Source organism: Carlito syrichta, unplaced genomic scaffold, assembly GCF_000164805.1.
Source record: "Carlito syrichta isolate Samal-C Ts95f unplaced genomic scaffold, Tarsius_syrichta-2.0.1 Scaffold309717, whole genome shotgun sequence".
NCBI classification, from domain to species: Eukaryota; Metazoa; Chordata; class Mammalia; order Primates; family Tarsiidae; genus Carlito; species Carlito syrichta.
This window is the reverse complement of record NW_007253813.1, coordinates 181840-208538: the sequence shown is the minus strand read 5'-3', so window position 1 is coordinate 208538 and position 26699 is coordinate 181840. Positions and strand designations below refer to the sequence as shown.

The 26699-nt window shown below is 43.6% G+C and overlaps 1 protein-coding gene across 3 annotated transcripts in view; it reads right to left on the bottom strand.

Moving 5' to 3' along the window:
• IMMT (inner membrane mitochondrial protein) overlaps positions 1 to 21420 on the bottom strand; it is a 53053-nt gene extending 31633 nt beyond the window's left edge. For all 3 annotated transcript variants that reach the window (XM_008067582.1, XM_008067583.1, XM_008067584.1), the window contains exons 1-3: positions 21201 to 21420; positions 6071 to 6144; positions 4585 to 4774 (exon numbers count right to left, since the gene is read on the bottom strand). In XM_008067582.1, coding sequence (XP_008065773.1) covers positions 4585 to 4774; positions 6071 to 6144; positions 21201 to 21245 — 309 coding nt within the window. In that variant the 5' untranslated portion in view covers positions 21246 to 21420. The remainder of the gene's footprint in view (positions 1 to 4584; positions 4775 to 6070; positions 6145 to 21200) is intronic.
• Positions 21421 to 26699: the final 5279 nt, after the last annotated feature.

Here is a 26699-nt window from a genome sequence, read left to right as displayed (position 1 = left end):
CCTAATGTGGTAGTAGGACTCATATCCGTAAGATGACTGCTTAAACTTGAGAGATGGTTCTGAATTTTGTCACTGCCAATCAACTTTGTCAGTTTGCTATAACAAGCAAAATAATGCCAAGATATTACTAGATCAGTGGTTTTACTTTGCCTCTTCACTGCTCCTTTCCCTTTCAGCTCTGTCAGGTAGCCACTAACAGCCTCTAATCTATCCTTCCATTCCTCAGTAAAAGCTAGAATACACACACACACACACACAATGTTTCATGTAAGTAAATTACCACGTACTTGCTTTTTTTCATTGAACAATAATATATCATGGACATTCTCTCAGGTCAAGAAATTCTTTTTAGTTGCATAATATCGTCATGTAAGGATATCCCATAATTGGGTCAGCTTCTCCTCTATAAACTATCCCGTTTTGTTTTGCCTCTACAATCTATGAAGCAATCAACATCCCTGTCCAAATAACTGAAAAAGGCCATAGTGTTAGACCTGTGGGACACTTTCCTAGAAGAGGAACTGCTGGGCTCAAGGGTTCGCATATTTTTAACAGACATTAACACTTTCACTTAAGGTTCTAGCAACTCATACTCTTACCATAAACACATATGTGTGATCTATTTTCAAATTCAGTTGTCTTCTTCCTCTAATTTATTTTCTGTATCAAAACCTTATTTTATTAAAGTATCATTATAACAAAGTCAGTATCTGGAAAAGCAAGTATCCTCTGACCTCACACCATCCCCTTCCCATTTTTTAAGTCGAAGTCTCACTCCTTTGCCCAGGCTAGAGTGCAGTGGCACACTCATGGCCACCGCAGCCTCCACCTGCTGGACTCAGGTAATCCTTCCACCTCAGCCTTCTAAGTAGCTGGAACTACAGGCATGTACCACCACACCTGGCTAGTGTTTTAAAAAATTTATCGTAGAGAAGAGGTCTCGCCAAGTTGTCCAGACTGGTCTTGAATACTGGGCTCAGGCAATCCTCTCGTCTCGGCCTCCCAAAGTGCTAGGATTACAGGCATGAGCCACCACGCCTGGCCTCAAAATGTTCTTGACTATCTCACATCATTAATTCTTTCATATGAACTTTAAAATCATACTGGCTAGCTTCCCATCTTCTAGAAAAATCCATTTGAATTCCTACTAGATTTGTATATTCGTGTAACACATACACCATAACAATTTCATTTCTTGCAAATGTATATATATTTAAGAGAAATATATATATTTGAGAGAAATGGCAGCTTTAGGATATTAAGTTCAGCCAGGGTCATAACATCCGTGTCCACTTAGGCAGGTCTTATTCCATGTCTATCAAAAAGATTTTATGCAAAGGTAGTATATATTCTCTCAATACTTACTGCCTATGTGTAACTACGTTGGCACTAAAGAAGTCACCATAAAATAGCAACATGTTGGTAACAATGTACAACAGTAGAGATGCTGAACAAATGGCAAAAAAATAAAAACACTGCCATTGTAATTCAGAAGTGAAAAAATTTGGCCGGGTGCGGTGGCTCAAGCCTATAATCCCAGCACTTTGGGAGGTCGAGATGAGAGGAATGCCTGAGCCCATGGGTTAGAGACTGCCTGGGTATCCTGGCGAGACCTCATCTCTACAATACATATAAAAATTAGCCAGGTGTGGTAGCGTGCACCTGTAGTTCTGGTTACTTGGAAGGCTGGGGTGGAAGGATCACCTGAGCCCAGAAGGTCGATACTGGGGTGGCTGTGAGCATGCCACTGCACTCCAGTCTGGGTGACAGAGTGAGACTCCAACTCAAAAAAAAAAAAAAACAATCACTTGACTGACATTTATTGAACCCATGGGTGAATGGAAAGCACAAGACAAATCTGAAAGGGCAAAATGGCATAGTGCTAAATAAGGATTTATGTGCAGGGCCATTCAGAGAGAAAGCCGCAAAGGTAAATAAGTACCAGATTGCTAAGGGTATGGAACGACAACCCAAGAACTAGCAAAGACCATGAACTACAGAAATGAACACAGTGGCTGGTTCCTAGGCTAACATTCAACCACTCCTCTCTTGACTGTCCTTATTCAGAGATCGCAAAACAATCTCTAAGGTCTCTCTCTAGTTTTTAATCAGAGATTGCTGGTCTTCTATCTTTTAAACACTCGGCACTGTCTACTAAGTGGTATCATGGAATTATGAACACATGATAGACTTCTTTTGGAAGATTCTCTGGTATCGCTAAGAGGATGACCTAGATTCTGTTAGAAGGACAGATCTAAGGAGTAAGACTAAGAGAAAAACGGGAGCGATTATGCGTGTGGTGAAGGCAACAGGCCTGGTTCAGAAGATAATTTGGACATAAAGTGATAAAAATCAAAATAGGTGTGGGGATAGTGGTAATGCGAGAAGATTAAAGAAAATAAGATAGATAGCAAAATATGGGCAACCTTTGAAGAAGAATCCAAGAAGGCTAGCCTAGCTACACCTGACAGCTTGGTACTACCTTTAATACAAAAAAGCAAATCAGAAAGAGTATACATATGAAGATGGTATGATATGGACATGCTGAGTTACTATACAGGATTGGTCTGCAAGGCAGCTGAGGGGAAGTGAGGAGAAGCCAAGGCTACTTGGCGAGAAAAGATACATCTGCAAAGGATGACATCTGAAGCCAAGTCAAGTGAGAAAAGACATCGCTCTGACTTTTTCTGCCTTTCTCTTTGCTCCTAGGACTGCTTCTAGCTATCTCTCCTGGGTCATGTAGCTTAAAATAGACGCAGGATTTTAGAAGAAATTTACAGAATTATGCTTCTTGACTAACAAAGCTGCAAAACTGTCTCCCTCAGCCAGTATAGACATTTTAAACTTGATATGGAGGAATCCATGATGTAGAAGATTAGCCAAAAACATTTTGAAAAAGTATGGTTGGGGTGGGTTATGAAGATGAAGTTAGAGGACATCTGCTTTTCCAAATGTTAACTTTGTTATAGGACTAGTCTGTAGACCATGCTGGATACTGAAGAAAAGAGGTCCGCTCAATTTCTAAGAATGAACAGATCAGCCATGTCCAGCCTCGTAAAGAAATGCCCAATACCAAAGAGCCAAAAATCCACGCTCTTTTAAAAAAATTATTATAAGAAGCTGTGTTTGGGCAGGGCACAGTGGCTCATGCCTGTAATCCCAGCACTTTAGGAGGTAGAGGCAAGCGGATTGCCTGAGCCCTGGAGTTCAAGACTAGCCTGGGCAACGTGATGAGACTACATCTCTACAACAAATTAAAAAAAAAAAGTTAGCTGTGCACGATGACACAGGCCTGTGGTTTCAGCTACGTGGAAGGCTGAGGTGGAAGGACTGCCTGAGCCCAGCAGGTGGAGGCTATGGTACCCATGAGCATGTCACTGCATTCCAGCCTGGGCAACAGAGTGAGACGCCGACACCCTCCTACCCCGCAAAAAGAAGCTGTGTTTGACTGAAGAAATATTTAAGCTGAGAGTTTTAAGATGTTTGAAGCCTGGTGGAGAAAAAAGAGTGAAACTGAAGATATGCACAAAGTTCCAGAAATACTAGAAGATATTCCTGTCAGCCAATAAGCATGTAGCTGATACGTGACTTTGTTTTATGTTTTAAAAGAAGTCATTACTAACCATAATAGATGTGTTCTGTCATGACTACTTCATATTTCTGTGTCAAGAGTCCTAAGTAAGAGCTTGATAGGTGCAACGGTGTGGGCTTACATACAGATCTCTCTCAGTCTACAGGGCAACCATGATTACCTCTGCTCCTTCTCCATTTACCTTTCTGTACTGGACAACTGTTTTCTAGGTGGTATGTACTCAAAAAGATAAAAATCCATCTGTACAGATTACTATTAGTCAAAGAGAACTTACAAACATACATCTAGCAAGTTGCACTGAATTATACATACAAAATAGCTTTCCGTATCCATGGGTTCTGCATCTGGATTCAACCAACTGTGGGTCAAAATAATTTAAAAAATAAATTGTGGCTGGGCGTGGTGGCTTACACCTATAATCCCAGCACTTTGGAAGGCCGAGGTAAGAGAACTGCCTGAGTCCACAGGTTCAAGACCAACCTGGGCAACCTGGTGAGATCTCATCTCTTCAATAAATCAAAAAATTAGCAGGGCATGGTGGCGCATGCCTTTAGTTTCAGCTTCTTGGAAGGTTGAGGTGGAAGGATTACCTGAGCCCAGTAGTTCGAGGCTACAGTGGCCATGAGTGTGCCACTGCACTCCAGCCTGGGTGACAGAGTCAGACTCCAACTCAAACAACAACAAAAAAATTGTGTTTGTACTGAAAATCTACAGATTTTTTTTTTTTATGAATCACCAAACAATGCAGTCTAACAATTATTTACATAACATTTACATAGTATTAGGTATCATAAGGAATCTAGAGATGATGTGAAGTATATGGAGCACGTGCATGGGTTATATGCAAATACTATATTACTTTTTATCGGTGACTTAAGCATCTGTGGCATTTTTGTCAGCAAGTCCTGGAACGACTTCCCTATGGATACTAGGAAACAACTTGCTTTTAAGTTTTCCACTGGATAAATTGAAATGTCACTTAAAATTCTTACCGGCTTCTTTGGCAATGAAACATCATAAGGTGCAGAACCAAGAACCATCTCAAAGAGCTTGTCTGAATAAGGTATGGTTTTCTCTACACTTTCCCGAAAATGGGAATCCCATTTGGCATACAGAATAGTGCCACCAATACCTCCACCAACAAACAAAAGGCCAGCTCCAGCAATTTTTCCAGCAGTCAACCTAAGAGAAAGAAATGGGAAACACATTGATAATTCTCCTGCACCTACTTTCCTTACCAGTGTGAGAGTCTCAAAGACCTCTAACCTCTACTTCTCTACCACCAATGCAGATCACAGCAGCCAGGTTTACCACCACAGCTGCAAATCACCATTTCCCGATTTGTTTCTAATATGTCTGCAATTAAAAATGTTTATTCATGAATGACAATGTTTAAAAATACAACATCTAGGATGCAAAGAATGCAGCAATCTACCATTTTTAACACTTAAAACTCAACATGTTCACAATCATGAGATTCCTTTGAACCCAAAAAAGAGCTATCATTAACTTTCAAAGCTCCTCTCCCTTAACTAAATATTTACATAAATACAATAAAATAAACTCTTCACAAGAAATTGCAAAATTTCAAATAGAACAAATACTTGTTCGAGTTATGGAACATACTGAGCTCTGGTTGTAAATCTATTAATATCTGCCATAAAGTGGAAAAGAGCACATGGGGATCTGTCTTGGTTGCCAAAGAACCAAAAGGTGCACCACTGACAAATATTCACCTACAAATATAACTAATGCTTCAGAAGGTACCCCAACAATATTACCTAAAAGCTTCAATGTATATACCCCTTTGCTTTCTTTTTCTTTTTTTTGAGTCAGAGTCTCATTCTGTCACCCAGGATGGAGTACAGTGGCATGCTCACAGCCATCACAGCCTCAACCTGCTGGGCTTAGGTGATCCTCCCAAGTAGCTGGAAATACAGGCACACGCCACCATGTCCAGCTAATTTTTTTGATTTATTGTAGAGATGACGTCTCACACCAAGCTGCTCAGGCTGCTCAGGCTCTCGAACCTGTGGGCTCAAGCAATCCTCTCACTTTGACCTTCCAAAGTGCTGGGATTACAGGCATGAGCCACCGCACCTGGCTGTATATTACCCCTTTTAAAAAAAAGGCTTAAGAGACTAGGTGCAGTGGCTCCTGTAATCTCAGCACTTTGAAAAGCTGAGGTAGGAGAATTGCTAGAGGCCAGGAGTTTGAGACCAAGTGCCTGTTGTCCTAGCTATCAGGGAGCCTGAGGTAAGAGGAGCTCTCTAGTCCACGAATACAAGGCTGCAGTGAGCTACACAGTTCCACCACTGCACTTCAGCCTGGGTAAAAGAGCAAGACATCCGACTTTACAAAGAAAAAAGTTTTTAAAGTTTTAGCAGCTATTCCCATATTCAAGAAACACAAACACACACACACACACGCATACACACAGTAGTGAAAAGTCTGGTTATAGGGAAACATACTACATACCCAGAGCTGCCTGAAGTAGAGTATCTACGGCATGGTCGCAGTGGACGGAGGACAAATTTCCCACAAAGACAACTCTAAAGAAGAAGGAGAAAACATCAGAGCCAATACAGTTAAAGGAAACCAGAAAGCTTTTAGTTTTGGTAATACAGAAATAATATTTTTATTACAAATGTCTTCATTAAACAAAAATAATTATTTTCAGAAGTCAATTTACTATGAAAAAAAATTTATAGATTCTTAAAACCAGTGATGCTGTCTGCACCCCAAGGCTCATGCAGCAGTATTTTTAATATTAAAATATTAAAACAATTATCAGACTGTGACCAATTAGCACCTTCAGGTGTTACGCATGTTAGTTATTTCTTAAATATAATTGGTATTTGTCATATGCTTTATTAACAAAAACATCTATATTTACTCTGTAAACTTAATTTAGATATCAGAAAAATCACCTACAGGGCCCAGCTAAATTATAAAAAATCACCTACAGGGCCCAGCTAAATTATAAAATACACACTCAAGGGAGAGATCTGACCTCAGCCTAATTTATCCAGAAAACCAAGTTTCCCTTCTCTAAGCTAACTATGCAGCTGGTCAACTCCTAGAGGCATTCTTTTAAAGGTGCATTCTTGGAGGCCCTGCATGGTAGCTCATACCTACAATCCTAGCATCTTGGGAGGCCAAGGTGAAAGGATCACTTGAGACCAGAGTTCTTGATCAGCCTAGGCAACATAGCGAGACCCTGTCTCTTCAAAAAATGAATGCAGTTGTCCAAGCTACTAGAAGGCAGAGATGGAAGGATCACCTGAGTTCAAGAGTTCGAGGGTGCAGTGAGCTACGACTGCACCACTGCATTCCAGCCAGGGTGACAGAGCAAGACCCTGTCTCTAAAAACAGGCAAAGTGGGGACCAAAGGGAAACCCAAATTTTACCTATATGATGACCACTTGTATACCTAATCCTGAATTGTACCCCACATCTTTAAAATAAAATAAATTTTAAAAATTAAAAAAAAAAAGTTCAGTCAGGCATGGTGGCTCACACCTGTTAATCCCAGCACTTTGGGAGGCAGAGGGGAAAAGACTGCCTGAGCCCTGGGGTTCAAGACCAGTTTGGGCAACGTGGCAAGACCTCACTCTGCAATAAATAAAAAAAGAATTACACCAGACATGATGGCCCATGCCTGCAATCCCCCACTTTGGGAGACCAAGTTAGAGGATTGTCTGAGCTCAGGGGTTTGAGACCAACCTAGGCAATTTGGTGAGACCTGGTCTCTACAATAAAAAAATTAAAAAAAAATTTAGCCCAGCGTAGTGGCATGTGCCTGTAGTTCCAGCTACTTGGAAGGCTGAGGCAGAGGGGTTGCCTGAGCCCAGCAGGCCAAGGCTGCGGTGGCCGTGAGTACGCCACTGCACTCTAGCCTGGGTGACAGAGTGAAACTCTGATTCAAACAAACAAAAATAAAAGCTCGTTTTTGGTTTATTCTAGTCTGTTGTTAGACTAAAAGCAACTGCTTTAAGAAAAACATTTTAACTGTTATAAATGCTCAAGCAAACCTATCTCCATATAATTAGTCTATCCTTACATAAAAGCAAATGATCAGGGCTATATGCTTTGTGAGTTGTTGTTGTTTTTTTTTTTTGACACGGTCTTACTCCTAGACCATTGCAGCCGGATCTGCTGGACTCAAGTGATCCTTTTTTCTCAGTAACTGGTTTGAATAAAAATAAAAGAACACCTAAATGTTTTTAACAATATGTGGATCTGCTAAATTAAGCCAATAAATGAGCATCTAAATAGGATCTGGAGAAGGTTTTCACAAACCTAAAACCATTCATATGTATCAATTTGAAACTTCAAACTTACTACATCCACAAAAAGATCTTTTTTTATATCAAGTAGAAAAATAAAGCTGTAACAAGTCAAAGGGAAAAATGCTTTCCCTAGGTTCTTTAATGAAACTGTGTCTAAGGAATATCAGAACAACACAAACTTCCTCTTAAAAGCATTTTAGTTTTACCAAAGGGAGGCCCAAACTTTAACTGTATTATGTCCACTTGTATACCTAATCTTGAATTGTACACCACATTGTTAAAATAAAATATAAAAATTAAAAAATTAAAAACAAAATAGAAGTATCTTGGTTTTAAGAGAATATATCACATGATCACAGGACACATTAAATTACTCTAGAAGCATAGCTGTAATTTACATTATATTTGCCAAAGCCTAGAAATAAACATCTAATGTTCTCAACACATTTTGGAAAAAACAAACAAAAAAACTCAGATGTTTTAAAACATGTAAAGCAGATATAATTGGCATTTTTCAAAAATATTTCAATTATTACCTAAAGTGTAAAATTCTCAACATTTCTGAACAGCTTTGAATAAGGATGTCTTCCTTCTATTTTGTAAAGCAGGTAGTATAAAACTGTAAAAAAGAACTGTATTTATTTTTATATTTCTTTTTGAGTCAGAGTCTCACTGACTCTGGGACTACAGGCGCACACCACCACACCAAGCTAATTTATTGTACAGATGAGGTCTCGCCAAGTTGCCCAGGTTGGTCTCGAACCCCTGGACTCAGGCAATCCTCTCGCCTCTCAAAGTGCTGGGATTACAGGTGTGAATCACCGAGCCTGGTTTAATTTTATATTTCAACAGTCCATTTTTGTGACTTAAGAAGAAAATATTAAGAGACCATTAAAGCTGTGTTTTATTTAAGGTTGTATGTTTTTACCTGTCCATATATAAATAGGTATTCATGTCAAAAGCTAAGGCACTGTTAACAGTGGATAACAGCTGCTCATGGTGGTGCACAACCATAGTCCCAGTTACTCAGGAGGCTGATGCAGGAGGATCACCTGAGCCCAGGGGGTCCATGCTATGGTGAGCCACGATCATGCCACTGCACTCCAGCCTGGGTGACAGAGTGAGACCCCGACTCAAAACAATAAACAATAAAAATTATTCCCACAATTTTAAAATTAAAAAATGTGTATTAAAATAAATAAATAAAAATTTTAAAAATTAAAAAAATAAACCAACAGTGGACAACTAGCTAACTGGAATATCAAGCAGCAAGCATAATAACGAATAACTGACTCCAGGTAATTCAGAGACAGATTCAACACTAGAGTTTGAGGACGCCCTAATTCACATGAGTATTTTTAAACCTGTTTCTTTCTTTCTTTCTTTTTTTTGAGTCGGATTCTGTCGTCCAGACTGGAGTGCAGTGGCACACTTATAGCTACTGCAGCCTTGACCTACTGGGCTCAGGTGATCCTTCCACCTCAGCATTCCAAGTAGCTGGGACTACAGGCATGCACCACCATGCCCAGCTAATTTTTTGATTTACTCTAGAGACAAGGTCTCACCAAGTTGCCTGGGCTGGTCTTGAACCCCTGAGCTCAGGCACTCATTTCCCCTTGGCCTCCCAGAGTGCTGGGATTACAGGCTTGAGCCACCACGCCTGGCCTAAACCTGTTTCTTTATCCATCTTCTACTTTGTTTTATCTTGACCCTCTATCCTCCCTTTGACAAAATATATTTCATTTGACTATAAGCAAATCGTTGCTAGTATTAAACAATTTAAAATCTGACATTTTAAATAAAAGTGCGAAAGGTTTATGTGTCGGGTGAAGCCTCCCTCCCACTTCTTTCTCCCACCTCCTTACTCCATAGGCAATTGATGCTATCAGTTTCTTGTTTTTACTGAGACATTTTATTTATATTTACACAGCATGCATATTCTCCCAACCTTCCCCACCTTTGAACAAATAATACCGTAATATACATCCAGCTCTCTATAAAGTCCATTCAATAATATGTATCTTACAGTTTTGACCTCATGGATACCCTTAAAGGGTTCTTCAGCCCACATTTTAAGAACTGCTGCTTTAACAGTAAGTAATTCTGAGGTTGTTATTATGACTAATACATTTTTTAAAGTTTTTTAAAAGAACATTTATTTTAGATCACTGTGTATCAGTTTACGGACAGTTTCCTATGGGATTTTACAGCAATTAGGTGTTCCACTGTATGGATGTTACTTAACGCATTGTTAACAAGCCCCCTACTGATGGACATTGAGATGTCTTTCTAAATTTGTTATAATAAGTAATGAAGACTGAATAACACCGTGCATACATAATTTTGGGTACTTTTAAAAAGTATTCTTAAAATTAAAATGTATGTTTCCTCACATCTTTTCCAACACACTTTAACAATTTTTTAATCACTGATAATCTAAGGAGTGAAAATATAGTATTTCAAGTATATAAATAAAATAATTTTCTTTTTTTGAGTTGGAGTCCCACTCTGTCACCCAGGCTGGAGTACAGTGGCATGCTCACGGCCACCGAAGTTTCATCCTGCTGGGCTCAGGCAATCCTTCTGCCTCAGCCTTCCAAGCAGCTGGAACTACAGGCACACGACACCATGCCCAGTTAATTTTTGACTTATTGTAGAGATGTGGTCTCGCCAAGTTGCTCAGGTTGGTCTTGAACTCAGGCAATTCTCTCATCCTGGCCTCCCAAAATGCTGGGATTATAGGCGTGAGCCACTGTGCCTGGTCGATTTTTTTTTTAAGAGACAGGCTCTTACTCTGTCACCTAGGAGGGAGTGCAGTGGTATGATGATAGCTCACTGCAACCTCAAACTCCTGGGCTCAAGTGATCCTCCCACCTCAACCTCCCAAGAAGCGTCCAACAACATGCCTGGCTATTTTTTTGTAGAGACAGGTCTCACTATATTGCCCAGGTTGGTCTTGAACCCTTGGCCTCAAGCAATCCTCATGCCCTCTCAAAGTGCTTGGTGATTTTTGCTTATATAAGTTATACAACATTAAATGGCACTTATTATCATAAAATAATTATGCTATTTAAAACCACTAAGTTTAGGGTGGTCTGTTACAGAATTATAGCCAAGCAAACATATGTTTGTACCTAGAAGTGGGGTACTACTGCAACAAAACATAAAACATGTGGTCATGACTTTGGGGCTGGTGGGGGAAGGTGGCAAAAGCTGGAAAGGCCTTGAAGAGACTATTAGCGGAAGCCTGATGGCTTTCACAGAGGCAGTCGGAGAGGGCTTAAAGGAAACCAAGAAAAAAAAGTTTTGGCATCTGGAGGAAAAAGACATCTTTGTTATGCAGTGACCAAAACTGTCATCTGTGGTGGCGGACAGGGAAAACAGAGCACCAGGTATAGCTCTAGCGATACCCAACCAATTGGCGGGCTAAGCGAAAGAGTTCCAAGAGAATGTTCAAGAAGTGCTAACTAGCTTCTCTTTGCTGAATATGGTCGGGAGAGAGATGAGCTTTCAAACACAAAATGAAAACCTGTTTAGCTTTCAAGCAAATTTTTAAGGAAACATAAAGGAGTCAGGACTTTGTGGGTTCAAAAATAAAACTTTCTCTCAGTTTCTGTCGGTAGATGATTCTCAAGTAGATAAGAGCTTCATGCCAAAGATCAAATCCAGTGTGTGACTAAAAGATCCTTTACCACCTCAGCAAGATCTAGGGAAGTACCCTAGAGAAAAGGTTCTCTAAGAATCTTGAGATGTGATTCCCAGACTCTGGGAAAACAACAAGGCTACTTAGAGCATTAAGGGTGACATCCCATAGCAGCCTCACAGATAGCCTAAAAGGGAGGGCTTATCTTCATGAGATTAGTGGATGTGGCCTTTAATAGAGAAAGCTCCATTAAATTCACAGAAAACCCACAAAATTGTTAAGAGCACTGTATTAAGGAAAAACATGATAGTTTATATTTCAAGCGAAAAAGAGAACAAAATGAAAAGAGGCTTTTGGACTCAAACATCTCTGGACAGGCAGGAGGCTGTGCAAACAACTCACCTGCAAACAGGCTACATTTTCTGGAAAAGTGATCTTCAAGGAGTGGAACCAATGACTGTGTGCCTCTTGGCCTCTGTCTTTTTGAACGGAATTGTCTAATGCTTATTCTGTACCTGTCATACCATTATATGTGGAATATATGGGGAGTAGATAACTTGTCTCTTTAAGTTCACAAGTCTTTAGATCAAAAAGAAAAGCGTTTAAGGAGCTATACCACATCCAAGATGACCTGCCTGCATTGGGATCCGATCTAGATGACAAAGATCCTGGTCCTAGTCCTGATGCTTTGATGACATGAGACTTTGGAGGGTATTGAGGAAAGCTGTAGATATATTTGCATGTGGGAGGGATATCAGCCGCTGTGGTCAGAGGGCAAAGTGTATTATCCAAAATCAACTGCATTATTCCCTGCATCACATGCTCTTCCAGAATCTTGCCACTCCCTCAACAGGGGGCTTAAGCAAGGGCAGGGCTTTCTTACTAATTCACTAATTCATGGCAGTGAAAGTGATGCTCTGTGACTTCAGAGACTAAGACATGAAAGGGATATACAAGCTGGCACGGTGGCTCACGCCTATAAATCCTAGTACTTTGGGAGGTGGAGGCTAGAGGATTGTCTGAGCTCAGGAGTTCGAAACCAGCCTGGGCTACATGGTGAGACCTCGTCTCTTCAATAAATCAAAAAATTAGCCAGGCAAGGTGGCACATGCCTGCAGCTCCAGCTACTTGGAAGGCTGAGGTGGAAAGATCACCTGAGCCCAGCAGGTCGAAGCTGCAGTGGCCGTGAGTGTGCTACTGCACTCCAGCCTGGACAACAGAGACTCCAACTCAAAACAAAAGAAAGGGATACATGCCTTCTGCCTGGCTGCCTCTTGACATAGTCACTCCTGGAACCCAGCCACCAGAGTATGAGGAAGTGCAGACACATATAATGTCACATGTGGGTGGTCCAGCCTACAGTCCCTGCTGAGGTGTTAGCTGCAGCTACTATTCACTGCCACACATGAATGTAAAGAAAACTGGAAAATGACTCTAGCCCCAGCCACTATCTCACTGCAACTTCATGAGGGTCTCTGAGCAAGAAAAGCTTAGAACTGATTGAGGCAATAAGTATTGTTGTTGTTTTTTTCTAATTTTTAATTTTAAAGATATGGGGCACAATCCAAGGTTAGGAATACAAATATTCATTATGTAGATACTCTTGTTGATGAAGTGTGCCCCCTTCCCCCGAATAAAATTTGTTATTTTAGCCGGGCTCGGTGGCTCAGCCTGTAATCCCGCGCTTTGGGAGGCTGAGGTGAGTGAATTGCCTGAGCCCGCGGGTTCGAGACCAGCCTGGGCAACTTGGTGAGACCTCATCTCTACAATAAATCAAAAAATTAGCCGGGCTTGGTAGCGCACGCCTGTAGTTCCAGCTACTTGGAAGGTTGAGGCGGAAGGATCGCCAGAGCCCAGCAGGTCGAGGCTGCGGTGGCCGGGACGGCCACTGCACTCCAGTCTGGGTGACAGAGTGAGACTTCAATTCAAAAAAAAAAGAAAATATTTGTTATTTTGCCCCAAGCTTAGGGTGGCTTGTTTTATGCTTTAATTAGAAGTATCTTTTTGAACTCATGGATTTAAACACTTTTGATTAATTACAACCAGTTGCAACTATTGCCTCTTTGGTCAAGCTGTCCATTTTGGACCAATGGAAGCCTCTTAAAGTGCGGGATGTGTGTGCGCACAACATGTGTACGTCTAGCTCTGCCTCTATACTTCAGGTCATCTGTAAATAGCTGGTGGTATGATTGTTTTTTGTTTTTGTTTTTGTTTTTGTTGTTTTTGAGTTGGAGTCTCACTCTGTCGCCCAGACTGGAGTGCAGTGGCCGCTCCTGGCCACTGCAGCCTTGACCTGCTGGGCTCCAGCGATCCTTCCACCTCAGCCTTCCAAGTAGCTGGAACTACAGGCTTATGCTACCACATCCGGCTTATTTTTTGATTTATTGTAGAGATGAGGTCTCGCCAAGTTGCCCAGGCGGGTCTCGAACGCACGGGCTCAGGCAATTCACTCACCTCACCCTCCCAAAGGCGCGGAATTACAGGCTGAGCCACCGAGCCCAGCTTGATTGTTTTTTTATGTGGTAATATTCCCTTAACGTAAGCGTTACCATTTTAATCACTCTAGAACATACAGTTTCATGGTCTTTAGTACATCCACAATGCTATACAACCATCATCACCATTATCTAATTCTAGAACATTTTCATCACACCAAAAGAAAATCCCATACCCAAATCCCTGTCACCTCCCATTTTTCCCTCTCCTCAGCCCCTGGCAAACACCATCTGCTTTCCATGTCTATGAATCTGCCTATGCTAGGTATTTTGTATAAACAGAATCATACATGACTTTCTGTGCCCAGCTTCTTTCACTTAGTATGTTTCTAATATTCATTCTCACTGTAACATGTCATCATGTATGTAGTATGTACTTCATTCCTTTTTATGGCTGAATATTTTATGATTATGTATCATTTGTTTTATTTTTTGGTGTTTTTTTTAGTCGAAATCTCACTCTGTCGCCTAGGCTGGAGTGCAGTGGCATGCTCATGGCTACCTCAGTGTCAACCTCCCGGCACAGGCCATACTTCTGCCTCAGCCTTCCAAGTAGCCAGAACTACAGGCGTGTGCTACCACACCCGGATCATTTTTTTATTTATTGTAGAGCCGAGGTCTCACCATGTTGCCCAGGCTGGTCTCGAACCCCTCTAGCCTCTGCCTCCCGAAGTGCTGGGATAATAGGTATAAGCCACTACATGCCCAGCCATCTCATTTTGTTTATCTAGTCATCAGATGATGGACATTGAGTTGTTTCTCCTTTTGGCTATTGCTTTGATACCTGTTTTCAATTCTTTTGGGGGGCACTGCAGAGTTGTATGATAATTCTGTTTAAATTACTGAGGAACCACTACACTGTTTTCCATAGCACCCGCACCATTTTACATTTCCACCAGCAATGTATGAGGGTTCCAATATCTCTGTATCATTTTCAGCACTTGTTAATTTCTGTTTTTATTACAACCATCCTATTGGGTGTGAATTAAGTATCTCGTAGTTTTGATCTGCATATATCTAGCGCTAAAGGATGCTGAGCATCTTTCCATGTGCTTTTTTTGCCATCTGTATATCTGTTTTGGATAAATGGCTCTTCAAGTGATTGGCCTATTTTTTAATTTGGGTTGTCTTTTTTGCTGTTGAGTTGCAGGAATTCTTCTCATATTCTAGATACTAAACACTTAGCAGGTAAGGTTTGAAAAAGTTTTTCTCCTTTTTACTCTCAAGTGTCCCCTCAATGCACAAACATTTTATATTTTAATGAAGTTCAATCTGTTTTTCTTTTGTTGCTTGTGCTTTTAATGCCATACCTAAGAAACCACTGCCAAACACAAGGTCTGTCTCCAGAGCTCTTTTTTACAGATAATTTTTATTACTCCTGTTGAGGATATGGTTTGTGACACATGCAGTATATAAGTAAAATGATACATGCACATAGTTACCATATAATTACACATACATCAGTGGTTCATGTCCAAATATTGTTTTATAGGTACTGGACTGTGGTCTTTTTTATTTTTGGAATTTTTTTCCTTTTTTTAATTTTAGATTCAGGAGGTACATATGCATGTTCGTTACATGGACATATTGTGTAGTGGTGGGAACTGAGTCTCAGGCGGCCCATTCCCCTGATAGTGAACACTGCAGGTAATTTCTGAATCTAACTCTCCTCTCCCCACTTCTCCTTTTACTGGTGTCCTCATTTTCCATTATTTCCATCTTTGTGACCATTTAGCTCCCACATTTCAGCGAGAACACGTGTTTGGTTTTCTGTCTCTGAAGGTTCCAGTTTCCTCCATAAACTTTGCTGGTTATTATAACTGACAACACTCTCCTGGATTTTATCAAAAGGCTTCCTCCCATACAAACGAAAAAGGCACCCAGAAGTTAGTGGCCAGTTGTACATTTAAAATACAGATTAATATGCAACAAATTAACTTTTTCTACCATTAACTTCAAATATTTTACAAGAATCATGCAGCCGGGCTCAGTGGCTCAGCCTGTAATCCCGCGCCTTTGGGAGGCTGAGGTGAGTGGATTACCTGAGCCCGCGGGTTCGAGACTCGCCTGGGTAGCAAGACCTCATTTTTACAATAAAAAAAAAAAAAAAAAAATCAGCCAGGCATGGTGGTGCATGCCTGTAATTCCGGCTACTTGGAAGGCTGGGGCGGAAGGATCGCCAGAGCCCAGCAGGTCGAGGCTGCGGTGGCCAGGAGCGGCCACTGCACTCCAGTCTGGGCGACAGAGTGAGACTCCAAATCAAAAAAAAAAAAAAAAAGAATCATGCATTAAGGATAAAACATATTTTTTTCTATATTTCCCCCCAGTCGTGGACACAAGATAAATACATAAAGGTTAAAATTGCATCCCAGCTGGGCACAGAGGCTCATGCCTGTAATCCCAGCACTTTTGGGAGGTGGAGATTAGAGGACTGCCTGAGCCCAAGGATTCGAGATCAGCCTGGACAACTTGGTGAGACCTCGTCTCTACAATAAATAAAGAAAAATTATCCAGGAATCGTGGCACATGCCTGTAGTTCCAATTACTTAGAAGGCAAAGGCATAAGGATTGAGCCCAGCAGGTTGAGGCTGCAGTGGCTGTAAGCATGCCACTGTACACTCCAACATGGGCGACAGAGTGAGACTCCAATTTAAAAAAAAAAAAAAAAAACGACATCCCACCAAAAAAAATTCCAGTAAGTCTGGCAATTAAACAGTATTATCTTTCAGGTTAAACACATTCTATATCCAGAAGAAAAAGCGTTCTTCAGCTACGGAAATGGCAGTATGGCAAAAGTGGGTATTTGACACTTTAGTTTCCCCTGCATATAGTAAGTCCCCTACATACAAACCTTCAAGTTGCAAACTTTCAAAGATGCCAACATGCATTTTCATGTATTATCTCTCTCCACTAGGTGGCAGTATAGCCTGTTAAATAAATATAATACTATATTGACGATTGTGTTAGTTGGATGCTTAGGCTAACTTTGTTGGACTTACAACAATTGGACTTACAAACACACCCTAAGGACCGAACTCATTTGTATATGTGGGAAAATACTTTATATAGTCTCACTCCGGGGTATGAAGTTATGTAAGATGTAAATTTAAATGGCTTTAAAGCCACTGGTCTAGAAATATGAAAATGAGGAATAATGAAGAGGATTTAGTATGGGCAGAAGCAAACAGCAGGCCCACTGGGCTCCAGCGTTTCCACTTCAGCATTCCAAGGAGCCGGAACTACAGCATGTATTCAACTATTTTCTAGCACATGTGGTTAGTTGCCAATCTCTATTACTGAGTTACATACCGTTTTAGAAACCTAATGGAAAGAAAGAATTCTAGAAGATGATAGCTCATGTGCACAAACAAGTTCAATCCTAAACTAGATAGCTATCAAACTTGGTCTTAACTGAATAAGCTGGTTTGGCTGGCTCTTAAAAATAATAATGTAGCCGGGTACGGTGGCTCATGCCTACAATCCCACCATTGTGAGAGACAGAGGTGAGAGCACTGCCTGATTCCAGGGGTTCGCCACCAGTCTGGGCAACTTGGTGAGACCTCGTCCCTACAATAAATCAATAAAACTAGCTGGGTGTGGTGGTGCATGCCTGTAGTTCCAGGTACTTGGAAGGCTGAGGTAGAAGGATCACCTGAGCCCAGCAGGTCGAGGCTGCAGTGGCCGTGAACATGCCACTGCACTCCAGCCTTGGCAACAGAGACTCTGACTCACAAAACAAAACAACAATATAGCTGGGTGCAGTCACTCATGCTTGTAATCCCAGCACTTTGGGAGGTGGAGGTGAGAGAACTGACCGAGTCCACAGGTTTGAGACCAGCCTAGGTAATATGGTGAGATCTTGCCTCTACAATAAATCAAAAAATTAGCCAGCTGTGGTGGTGCATGTCTATAGTTCCACAGTTGGAAGGCTGAGGAGGAAGGATTGCCTGAGCCCAGCAAGTTGAGGCTGCAACAGCCATGAGGGTGCCACTACACTCCAGTCTGGGCGACAGAGGAAGACACTAACTCAAAAATAAATAAATAAATAAATAATGTTTCTTTATCGTCTTTCAAGCTATAAGCAGAAAAGACTATGGTATATGCAAATGACCACTTCCAAGTCTGAAGTTTGGGAGAGGGTTGGACTAGGCTAAAGGCCCATGTCCTTCAAATCCAATGAGTATCTCAAAAAGGTTGGGCCTGGTGATGCAATACTGGGACCAATAAAAGAAACATAGAGCCGGGCGCAGTAGCTCATGGTTGTAATCCCAGCTCTTTGGGAGGCAGAGGCAAGAGGTCTGCCTGAGCTCAAGGATTCGAGACCAGCCTGGGCAAGCTAGAGAGACCTCGTCTCTACAACATATAAAAAAATAAGCCAGGTGTGGTGGCGCAGCACACCTGTAGTTCCAGCTACTTGGAAGGCTGAGGTGGAAGAATCTCCTGAGTCCAGCAGGTTGAGGCTATGGTAGCCGTAAGTGTGCCACTGCACTCCAGCCTGGGCAACAGAGTGAGACTCCAACTCCAAAAACAAAATAAAAGAAACCACATAATAAATACACATTATAATGTCAGGTAGTGCCAGAGCTACAAGGTAAAACAACGTACAGAGGAGTAAAGATAGAGTGATGCAAGGAGTGGGACAGTGGTGAGGTCTATTTTGGATCAGGAAGAAGAGAAGGTGTATTTGAAAAAATATCTGAATGAAAGGAATCAGCTAAGCAAAGGTGTGTGAGGAAGAGTTCAGGGCAAAAGAAACAACAATTGAAAAAGTAACGAGACACATTCTGGATATGAGCATAAAGAACAGAAAGGCAGAGAAGAAAATGGTAATTATGGAAAGAGCCAGATCAAGGGCCTGTGTAGAAGCAGCATAGAATTTACTCTGACTATGATGGGATGTCACTGAAGGGTGTGATATGAAATGTTTGCCTTTTAAAAAACCTTTACTAACTACTATATTAAAGAACTGAATCTAGGAAAGAATAGTAAAGGGAAGACATTTAAGAAGATGGGGTTTGGTGAAATGGAAAGCATGTTGACAAGTGGAATATTCTGGATAAGTTGACAACAATCAAGACTTTAGAAATTTGAGTACAAAGCTAGAGAGTCACCTGTTGAGGGCTAAATGTTCTGGTTGATATAATCTCAAATTAGTATATAAAAAGATGGGAAAAAATGAGAAGGGGAATATTTAGAGGTACAAGAAGCACAAGCAGCAGACTCAGTAAAGGAAAACGGGGAGACTACATGAGAAAAGCCAAAAGTGCAGTTTCATAAAGAAACAATGTCAAATGGTACAGAATTGCTGAGGAGATAGAAGGAACCAAGAATTTTACAAGATAGCAATTTCAGAAACTTGGACATCTTGACTGCTAGCTATAAAAGGCCTCATTTTCTCATTACAAAGTTTAAATTAGTTTTCTTCTTATTTCCCAACTGGAATCCTGAAACAACTGAATTAACTGAAAAGGAGGTCATCCAGGTGGTCTACTCACATAAGCCTTTTAGATTTGGGTCTAGAGATCAAAGACAAGAAAGAAAAATGTTAAAGTCCAAGAAACAAGTTCCTGGCAGCCTGCAAGAAAGCAAACATCCAAACAAACAACAAAAAACCAAAGCAAACGTCCACGTCACAAATGGCCTCCAAGGACTGGTGGCAAGGAGCTGCAGGTAGCCTATAAAAGCTAAGAGTGGTGGCCGGCAAGAGCTAGCAAGAAAACAGGGACTTCAGTCCTATCGCTGCAAAGGATTGAACTCGCCAACAAACTGCAGAACTTGGAAGAGGTCCCTGATCTCCAGATGAGAACCACAGCACGGCCTTGTGTGACCCTGAGCAGAGAACCCAAATCACTCATGCCCAGACCTCTGTCCTACAGAAACTGTAAGCTAATGCGTTTTGGTTTTTGAGTTGGAGTCTCACTCTGTCACCCAGGCTAGAGTACAGTGACATGCTCATAGCCACAGCAGCCTCGACCTGCTGGGCTCAGGGGATCCTTCCGCCTCAGCCTTCCAAGTAGCTGGACCACAGGCACAAGCCACCATGCCCTGCTAATTTTTTGATTTATTGTAGAGATGAGGCCTCATCATGTTGCCCAGGCCAGTGCTGAACTCCTGGACCCAGGCAATCCTCTCATCTCAGCCTCCCAAAGTGATGGCATTATAGGCGTGAGCCACCGCACCCGGCCTATTTTGTGTTGGTTTACACTGCTAAATGTGCGGTATCTGTTACATAGCAACAGAAAACTGATACAGGTCCCACTTTCCTATGGAAGAGGCTGCTTCTTTTACCCTAGCAAGAAACAGGGAGAGAAGCACATTTAAAACAAACAAAAAAACCACACAAAGCTTGACTTTTACGATCTCTTAACCACGATGCCTAGGCAATTTATTCAAATATTGCTTGACCTGTTTTGCAATACACAACATTTTGCCAAAATGTCAGTTTTCTGAAAATCGTGAGCCAAGGATTTAGTTTTACTCCCGATTTCAGAAAGTCGCTTTGACAATTATGCCAAACTGAAAGGAACTGTGTGCTTAGGTTCCTCGCGTGTCAGTCCAAGTGGTCTCAGCGCCTAGAGACACATATCCCCAACCTGACTTCGGGAATCAACCCCAAGGTCATGACCCCTGTCCTTCCTTAGGTGCTAGGAGTCTGAGCCCCACAGACGAACATCTTTCGCCTTTGTCCGAATCAAGAGTAGCCCGGAGGGGCTCTCAGCTACGAAAAGAAAGACCGTCTCTCCCGGACAGTCACAGCCAGACCCGGCCAGTCCCGGCACCTCCTTATTAAAGATGCAACAGGCGAGTGCTACGTTCGCCCTGCCGGGAACTGTAGTCCTGCCCCCTCGACCTTCAACACTGGGAGCCGATCGCGCGCCCAACCGGCAACGCAGACGCCGGCAGCCCGGATTGGTCCGCGACTGGGGCAGCGCGGCCCTGATTGGACGACGCGACCGCGAAGCCACGCCCCCCGCCTCCTCGCCACGCCCCACCCCGCTCCGCAATAACCTCGAGTCATCCCGGGCGGGCGAAACCCCAGCGACCGCTGGTGCGGAGGGCTGCCCTGAGGAACACGCCCTTGTCCCGAAGCCCAGGCAGCGCCACCGCCTCGCCCGCTTCCCGGTGGCTGTCCCGAGCCGGCTTCCTCACGCGCTCTCCCGGGGAGCCCCGGCGCTCACCTGGGCGGCGGCGGTCACGCCGGAGAGCTGGCAGACCCGCAGCATCTCGAGCGAGCGGACGGCGCGACTGCTGGGCGCGGGAGCGGCCGCGGCGGCGCGAGGGTAGCAAGGCGCGCGTGCGTGCGTGTGTGCGTGCCTGCGTGTGTGCCGCCTCTCCGCGCCGGGCGCACCGGAAGGGCGGCCGGCGCCACAGCGCACGCGCGGCCCTTTGGGCGCGCTCCCGCCTCTCCGAAAGCGGCGAGCAGGCGGTGGGAAGGGCGGGTTCTCCTTCCGGGTTGCGGAGCGGCTTCCGTCTGTGACCCCGAGGTGGGTGACCGGGTGGAGGGGTCTGGTGGGAAGGCGCGTCGAGTTCTGCCTTCGAATGCGGGCGGAAGACGCGGAACTGTGGCTCTTGGGAGAATGAAACTAAGAAAGCGTCCCAGCCATCTCTTAACTGGAAGGTTCGTAGGAGGAGTCGCTGTGGCCCAAGTGGCGTGAACGACGGCGTGGTTCCCGTGGTTTGGGCTGGCGACCCTTGGGCTGGAGTCCCGGTCGCGGGAGACCGGGTGGGCCCAGCTAAAGCGACCAGCGGCGGGGCGGAGACGGGGGTCCCGGGTCTTTGCGCTCCCCGGCTTCTGCTGCTTCCAGATTAAACCCACACCGCTTTCTCCGTCCCGTTTTTATTTTGGGGAGATGCTTTTGTCCGCGGCGTGTGTCTGGGTTGGAAGCGAAGTCCGTGCAGAGCGCCCCCGACTCGAGTCAAAGTGAAACGTGTTAAATGTTGAAGGCGGTATGAAGATCCCACGTAGGGGCCGCGCCTTCGGGTCGCCTCCCGCTGTGGGAGCTTGTCTGTCCTCTCAGTACATCACTAAAGGGAAAGCCAAGACTCCAGGTGTACGCCAGTATCGGTGTGTTAGTATTAGGGCTCTTAGCGTCTCATCACAACAGCCTGGGAGCTAATTAGCTTGATATCTTGTATCACGTTTGCAGAGTGCTTCCAGGTCTCAGCTGGGCGACTTAATACCACGTGGTGCTGTCGGCGAAGGGAGACCACGCTGCTCCTCCCGATTGTGAAACGGAGAGGTGGATTTGGAAATCATCCAAAGTCAAATAATTGCTATGTTTGTATACGTTCTGTGCTTTTCAGGATACTAAAGTGATTACATGATACTTTTTTTTTTTTAAGTTAGAGTCTCACTTCGTCGCCCAGGCTGGAATGCAGCGATACGCTCCCGGCCACCGCAGCCTCGACTTGCTGGGCTCCGGCGATCCTTCTGCCTCAGCCAAGTAGCTGGAATCACAGGCATGCGCCACCACGCCCGACTAATTTTTGATTTATTGTAGAGACGGGTCTCGCCAAGTTGCCTGGGCTGTTCTCGAACCGGCGAGCTCAGGCAATCCACTCACCTCGGCCTCCCAAAGTGCTGGGATGACAGGCTTGAGGCACTGTGCCCGGCTCTTTTTTTTTTTTAATGCTAGAACTTAAAGAGATTACCAGAAAGGTAAAAATATTATCACTCTTCTCATTATTTATTTTTTTATCTGAAGATTGTTACTTTTCATTCAAATATGTTATTTAAGATCAGGTGTGGGCCAGGCTCAGTGGCTCAGCCTGTCATCCCAGCACTTTGGGAGACCAAGGTGAGAGGATTGCCTGAGCCCAGGGGTTCGAAACCTGAAGGAAACCAGAACATAAGCTGACAAGGTCCTTATGTTTCTTGGCTTGTGTTCAAGAAACCAAGCCTATGTTTCCTTTGTCTCCCCTGATCTTTGGCTGCTCTTCTATGGATAGTAGAGCCGCCCCCTGGCTAGCCCAGAGGCTGTTTTTCTTAGCAATTGCCTTGCTTTTGACTTAGAAAACATAGTTGTTAAGATATGTATGGTTTAGTCATTAATACTTACCTGCTTGTGTGATTTAGTTTAAACATTAACATATATCCTGCTAGAACTTAAAGAACTTAAAGCAACTTGTGTGGTTTTGCTGTCCTTTGTGTGATTTTGCTCTATATAAGAGGTATACTTAGAAAATAAACTTGCTCTCTTGCTCTCACCCATTGAGGAGACCAACCTCCCAATCCCGCTGTTTTTGTCTTTCTTTTCTCATCCTCCATACCCCCTTCCCCACCTCAGGCCCTGCTCAGGGGAGGGAGGCTGGAACTCCTCAAGTGAAACCAGCCTGGGCAACTTGGTAAGAGCTCGTCTCTACAATAAATAACCAAAAATTAGCCAGGCATGGTGGCTCATGCCTGTAGTTCTGGCTACTTGGAAGGCTGAGGTGGAAGGATCACTTGGGCCCAGCAGGTTGAGGCTACAGTGACCATGAGCATGCCACTGCACTCCAGCCTGGGCAACGGAGTGAGATTCCAACTCAAAAAAAAAAAAAAAAGATCAGGCGTGGTGGCTCATACCTGTAATCCCAGCACTTTGGAAGGCAGGAGAACTGCTTAGCCCAGGTGATTTGGCTTGCAGTGAGCCATGATCGTGCCACTGCACTCCAGACCCCAACCTGGGCTACAAAGTGAGAATGTCTCTTTAAAAAAAAAAACACAAAACTCTCTCCTGTCCTGTCTGTTGTTCCCTTCACAACAAGTCTTCCCTTTAATAAATCTACCTTTCTTAATAAAAAAAAAAAGTCATTTGTGTTAACATGTTTATAATTGTTATTTCAAAATAAATTAGTGTGGTAGGCAGAATAATGGTCCCCCAGAGATGTCCTGGGCAACTTGGTGTTATTTATTTATTTTTTGAGTCAAAGTCTCACTGTCGCCCAGACTGGAGTGCAGTGTTATGCTTACAGCCACTGCAGCCTTGACCTGCTGGATTCGGGATCCTTCAGCCTCTGCTTCCAAGTAGCTGCAACCATAGGAGTGTACCTCCACACTGGCTAATTTTTAAAATTTTTAAGCCGGGCTCAGTGGCCCAGCCTGTAATTCCGCACCTCTGGGAGGCTGAGGTGAGTGGATTGCCCGAGCCCGTGGGTTCGAGACCCACCTGGGCAACTTGGTGTGAAAGGCACAGGGAACAGTCAGAAGGGCGTCTCCCGAGATGGTGCTAAACACTATATAAAACCAAACAAAGACAACAAAGGCCCTAAGCTCCTGCTTTCCCCGCGCGCGCGAAACTTAAACCTATGCACAAATATTATCTCCCTATAGGAATACTACCTCATAGCCCCCTCCAATAAAGACCCTAGTACGGCACTGGCCGCCCCCTCCCAAACCAATAAATACAGACCTCTCTCGCCATCGCCCTCTCGCTTTCCCTCCCTTACCAGTCGGTTACAGACCCTCTGTAGCCGCTGCTCTAATAAATCTCTTGGCCTCAAAGGGTGTTGAGTCTCGCTGCGCACCACGGTCTTTCGTGGTGAGACCTCATTTCTACAATAAATCAACAAATTAGCCAGGTGTGGTAGCGCATGCCTGTAGTTCCAGCTACTTGGAAGGCTGACGCGGAAGGATCGCCTGAGCCCAGCAGGTCAAAGCTGTAGTGGCCGGGAGTGTGGCCCTGCCCTCCAACCTGGGTGACAGAGTAAGACTCCAACTAAAAAAAATAAAATTTTATTTTAGAGACGAGGTCTTGTCAAGTTGCCCAGGCTGGTCTCGAACCTGTGGGTTCAGGCAATCCTCTCGCCTCCACCTCCCAAAGTGCTGGGGATTACATGTGTGAGCCACCGCATCCGGCCTAATTTTTAAACTTTGTAGAGATGGGGTCTTGCTATATTGCCCAGTCTGGTCTCTAACTCCTGGCCTTAGGCAGTCCTCCCACCTCCCAGCAGGCTGGGATTACAGGTGTGAGCCACTGTGGCTGGTCCACAATCTTAATTTCCAATACAGTCAATACCAACAGATACAATCATGTAAGTTAAAGCCTTTTTTGGATCTTCATTAATTCTTAAGGCTGTAAAAGGGTTCTGAGAACAAAAAGCCTAAAAACCACTGCTCTAATTAAATCTGTTGTCATTCTTTCACCTTGGCTGTTGCTATTCTCACCTACCTATAATGGCTTTGCCTTTGTTAAAATTGTCCTTGTGGTTAAAGATCCATCTTTACAGTCTCCCTCCTCATCTCTTGATCACTGCAACCAGAGGCTTCTCCCTTCACTTTTAACTGCTCCAATGAGTCACTGTCTGCCTTGCATTGTTTATGCTGTGTACATGACTCTATTAAGCGAACGCTTTGGCGGGGTGCGTTGGCTCATACATGTAATCCCAGCACTTTGGGAGGCCGAGGCGAGTGGATTGCCTGAGCCCAGCAGGTTCGAGATCAGCCTAAGCAACATGGCAAGACCTTGTCTCTACAGTCAATCAAAAATTAGCTGGGCGTGGTAGCACATGCCTGTAGTTCAGGCTACTTGGAAGGCTGAGGCAAAAGGATCACCTGAGCCCAGAAGGTCCAAGCTGCGGTGGCCGTCAGTGTGCCACTGCACTCCAGTCTGGATGACAGGGTGAGACTCCGACAAAAAAAAAAAAAGAACGCCTTGAGACCAGGTGTTTCATCCTTACCCATTTCAACCAGTATATAATGATATATTTTGTATATGTATGGAGTATCTCTAGATACTCCCTATGGATAAAATCTTAGGCCAATGGGATAGAGGAAAGAGTTTTGTTGGGTGCGGGGAGTTTCCTGTTTGAATGCACATCAGAAAAGATGAGGGGGACCCAAAAAGACCCTGGAATTTATCAATTAAAAAGTTGTGTATTCTCAGAAACCAAGAACAGAATACCATATGTTCTCACTCATAAGCGGACCTTGAACAATTATGATAGTATAAGAAAGGGCTTGGCAGTTGAGGGAAACTGCCAGGGGAGGGAGGGGCACACCTCAACAAGGGTGCCTGCATAATCGATGTTTGTATACCTAACCCTGAATTGTACCCCACATTTTATAATAAAAAAAGTTGTGTATTCTTACATGTTTAAACTTGTCTTCTTCAAAGTACTCTCTGATGCAATACACCTATATCAAGGTGCTTTTTTCACTCCTGAAACGTTTTTGAGCTCATGGATTTTGATGCCTTTGAGTGCTTCTGCCATTTTTTGGGGGTTTCACCTCTTCCAAACTGGCAAAATGTTTCCCTTCGAGGACTTCTTTCTTCCAGGGAAACAACAACAAAGTTTCTCACGGCCAGATCCGGTGAGTTCGGGGGGTGGAGCATGGGGGTCCTGCGGTTTTTGGTCAAACTGCTCACCACTGGCGCGGTGAGGGCAGGTGGGCCGGTATATTCCCCTGTCATGAAATGGGCAAACGGGTTGAAGCGCCCCAAAAACTCATCGAAGCTGACTGGCACCCCGATGCCTGCGCGTTCCTGGAACATTTAAGCTAGAGGGGAAGCTGGGCACAAGTAGCCCGCCCCCCAAAATAGAATTCCACTTTTTTTGGGGGGGATTCCCTTTGTATATGTGCACTAATCCTCTGGAATAAATAGGGAATGTGCAGTTACCGGGGAAAGTCGAGATGCTGTTCTTCCAAACGACAGTATTGCTAATTTTTAAAAACACGTGTGTGTAACATCCTTCGG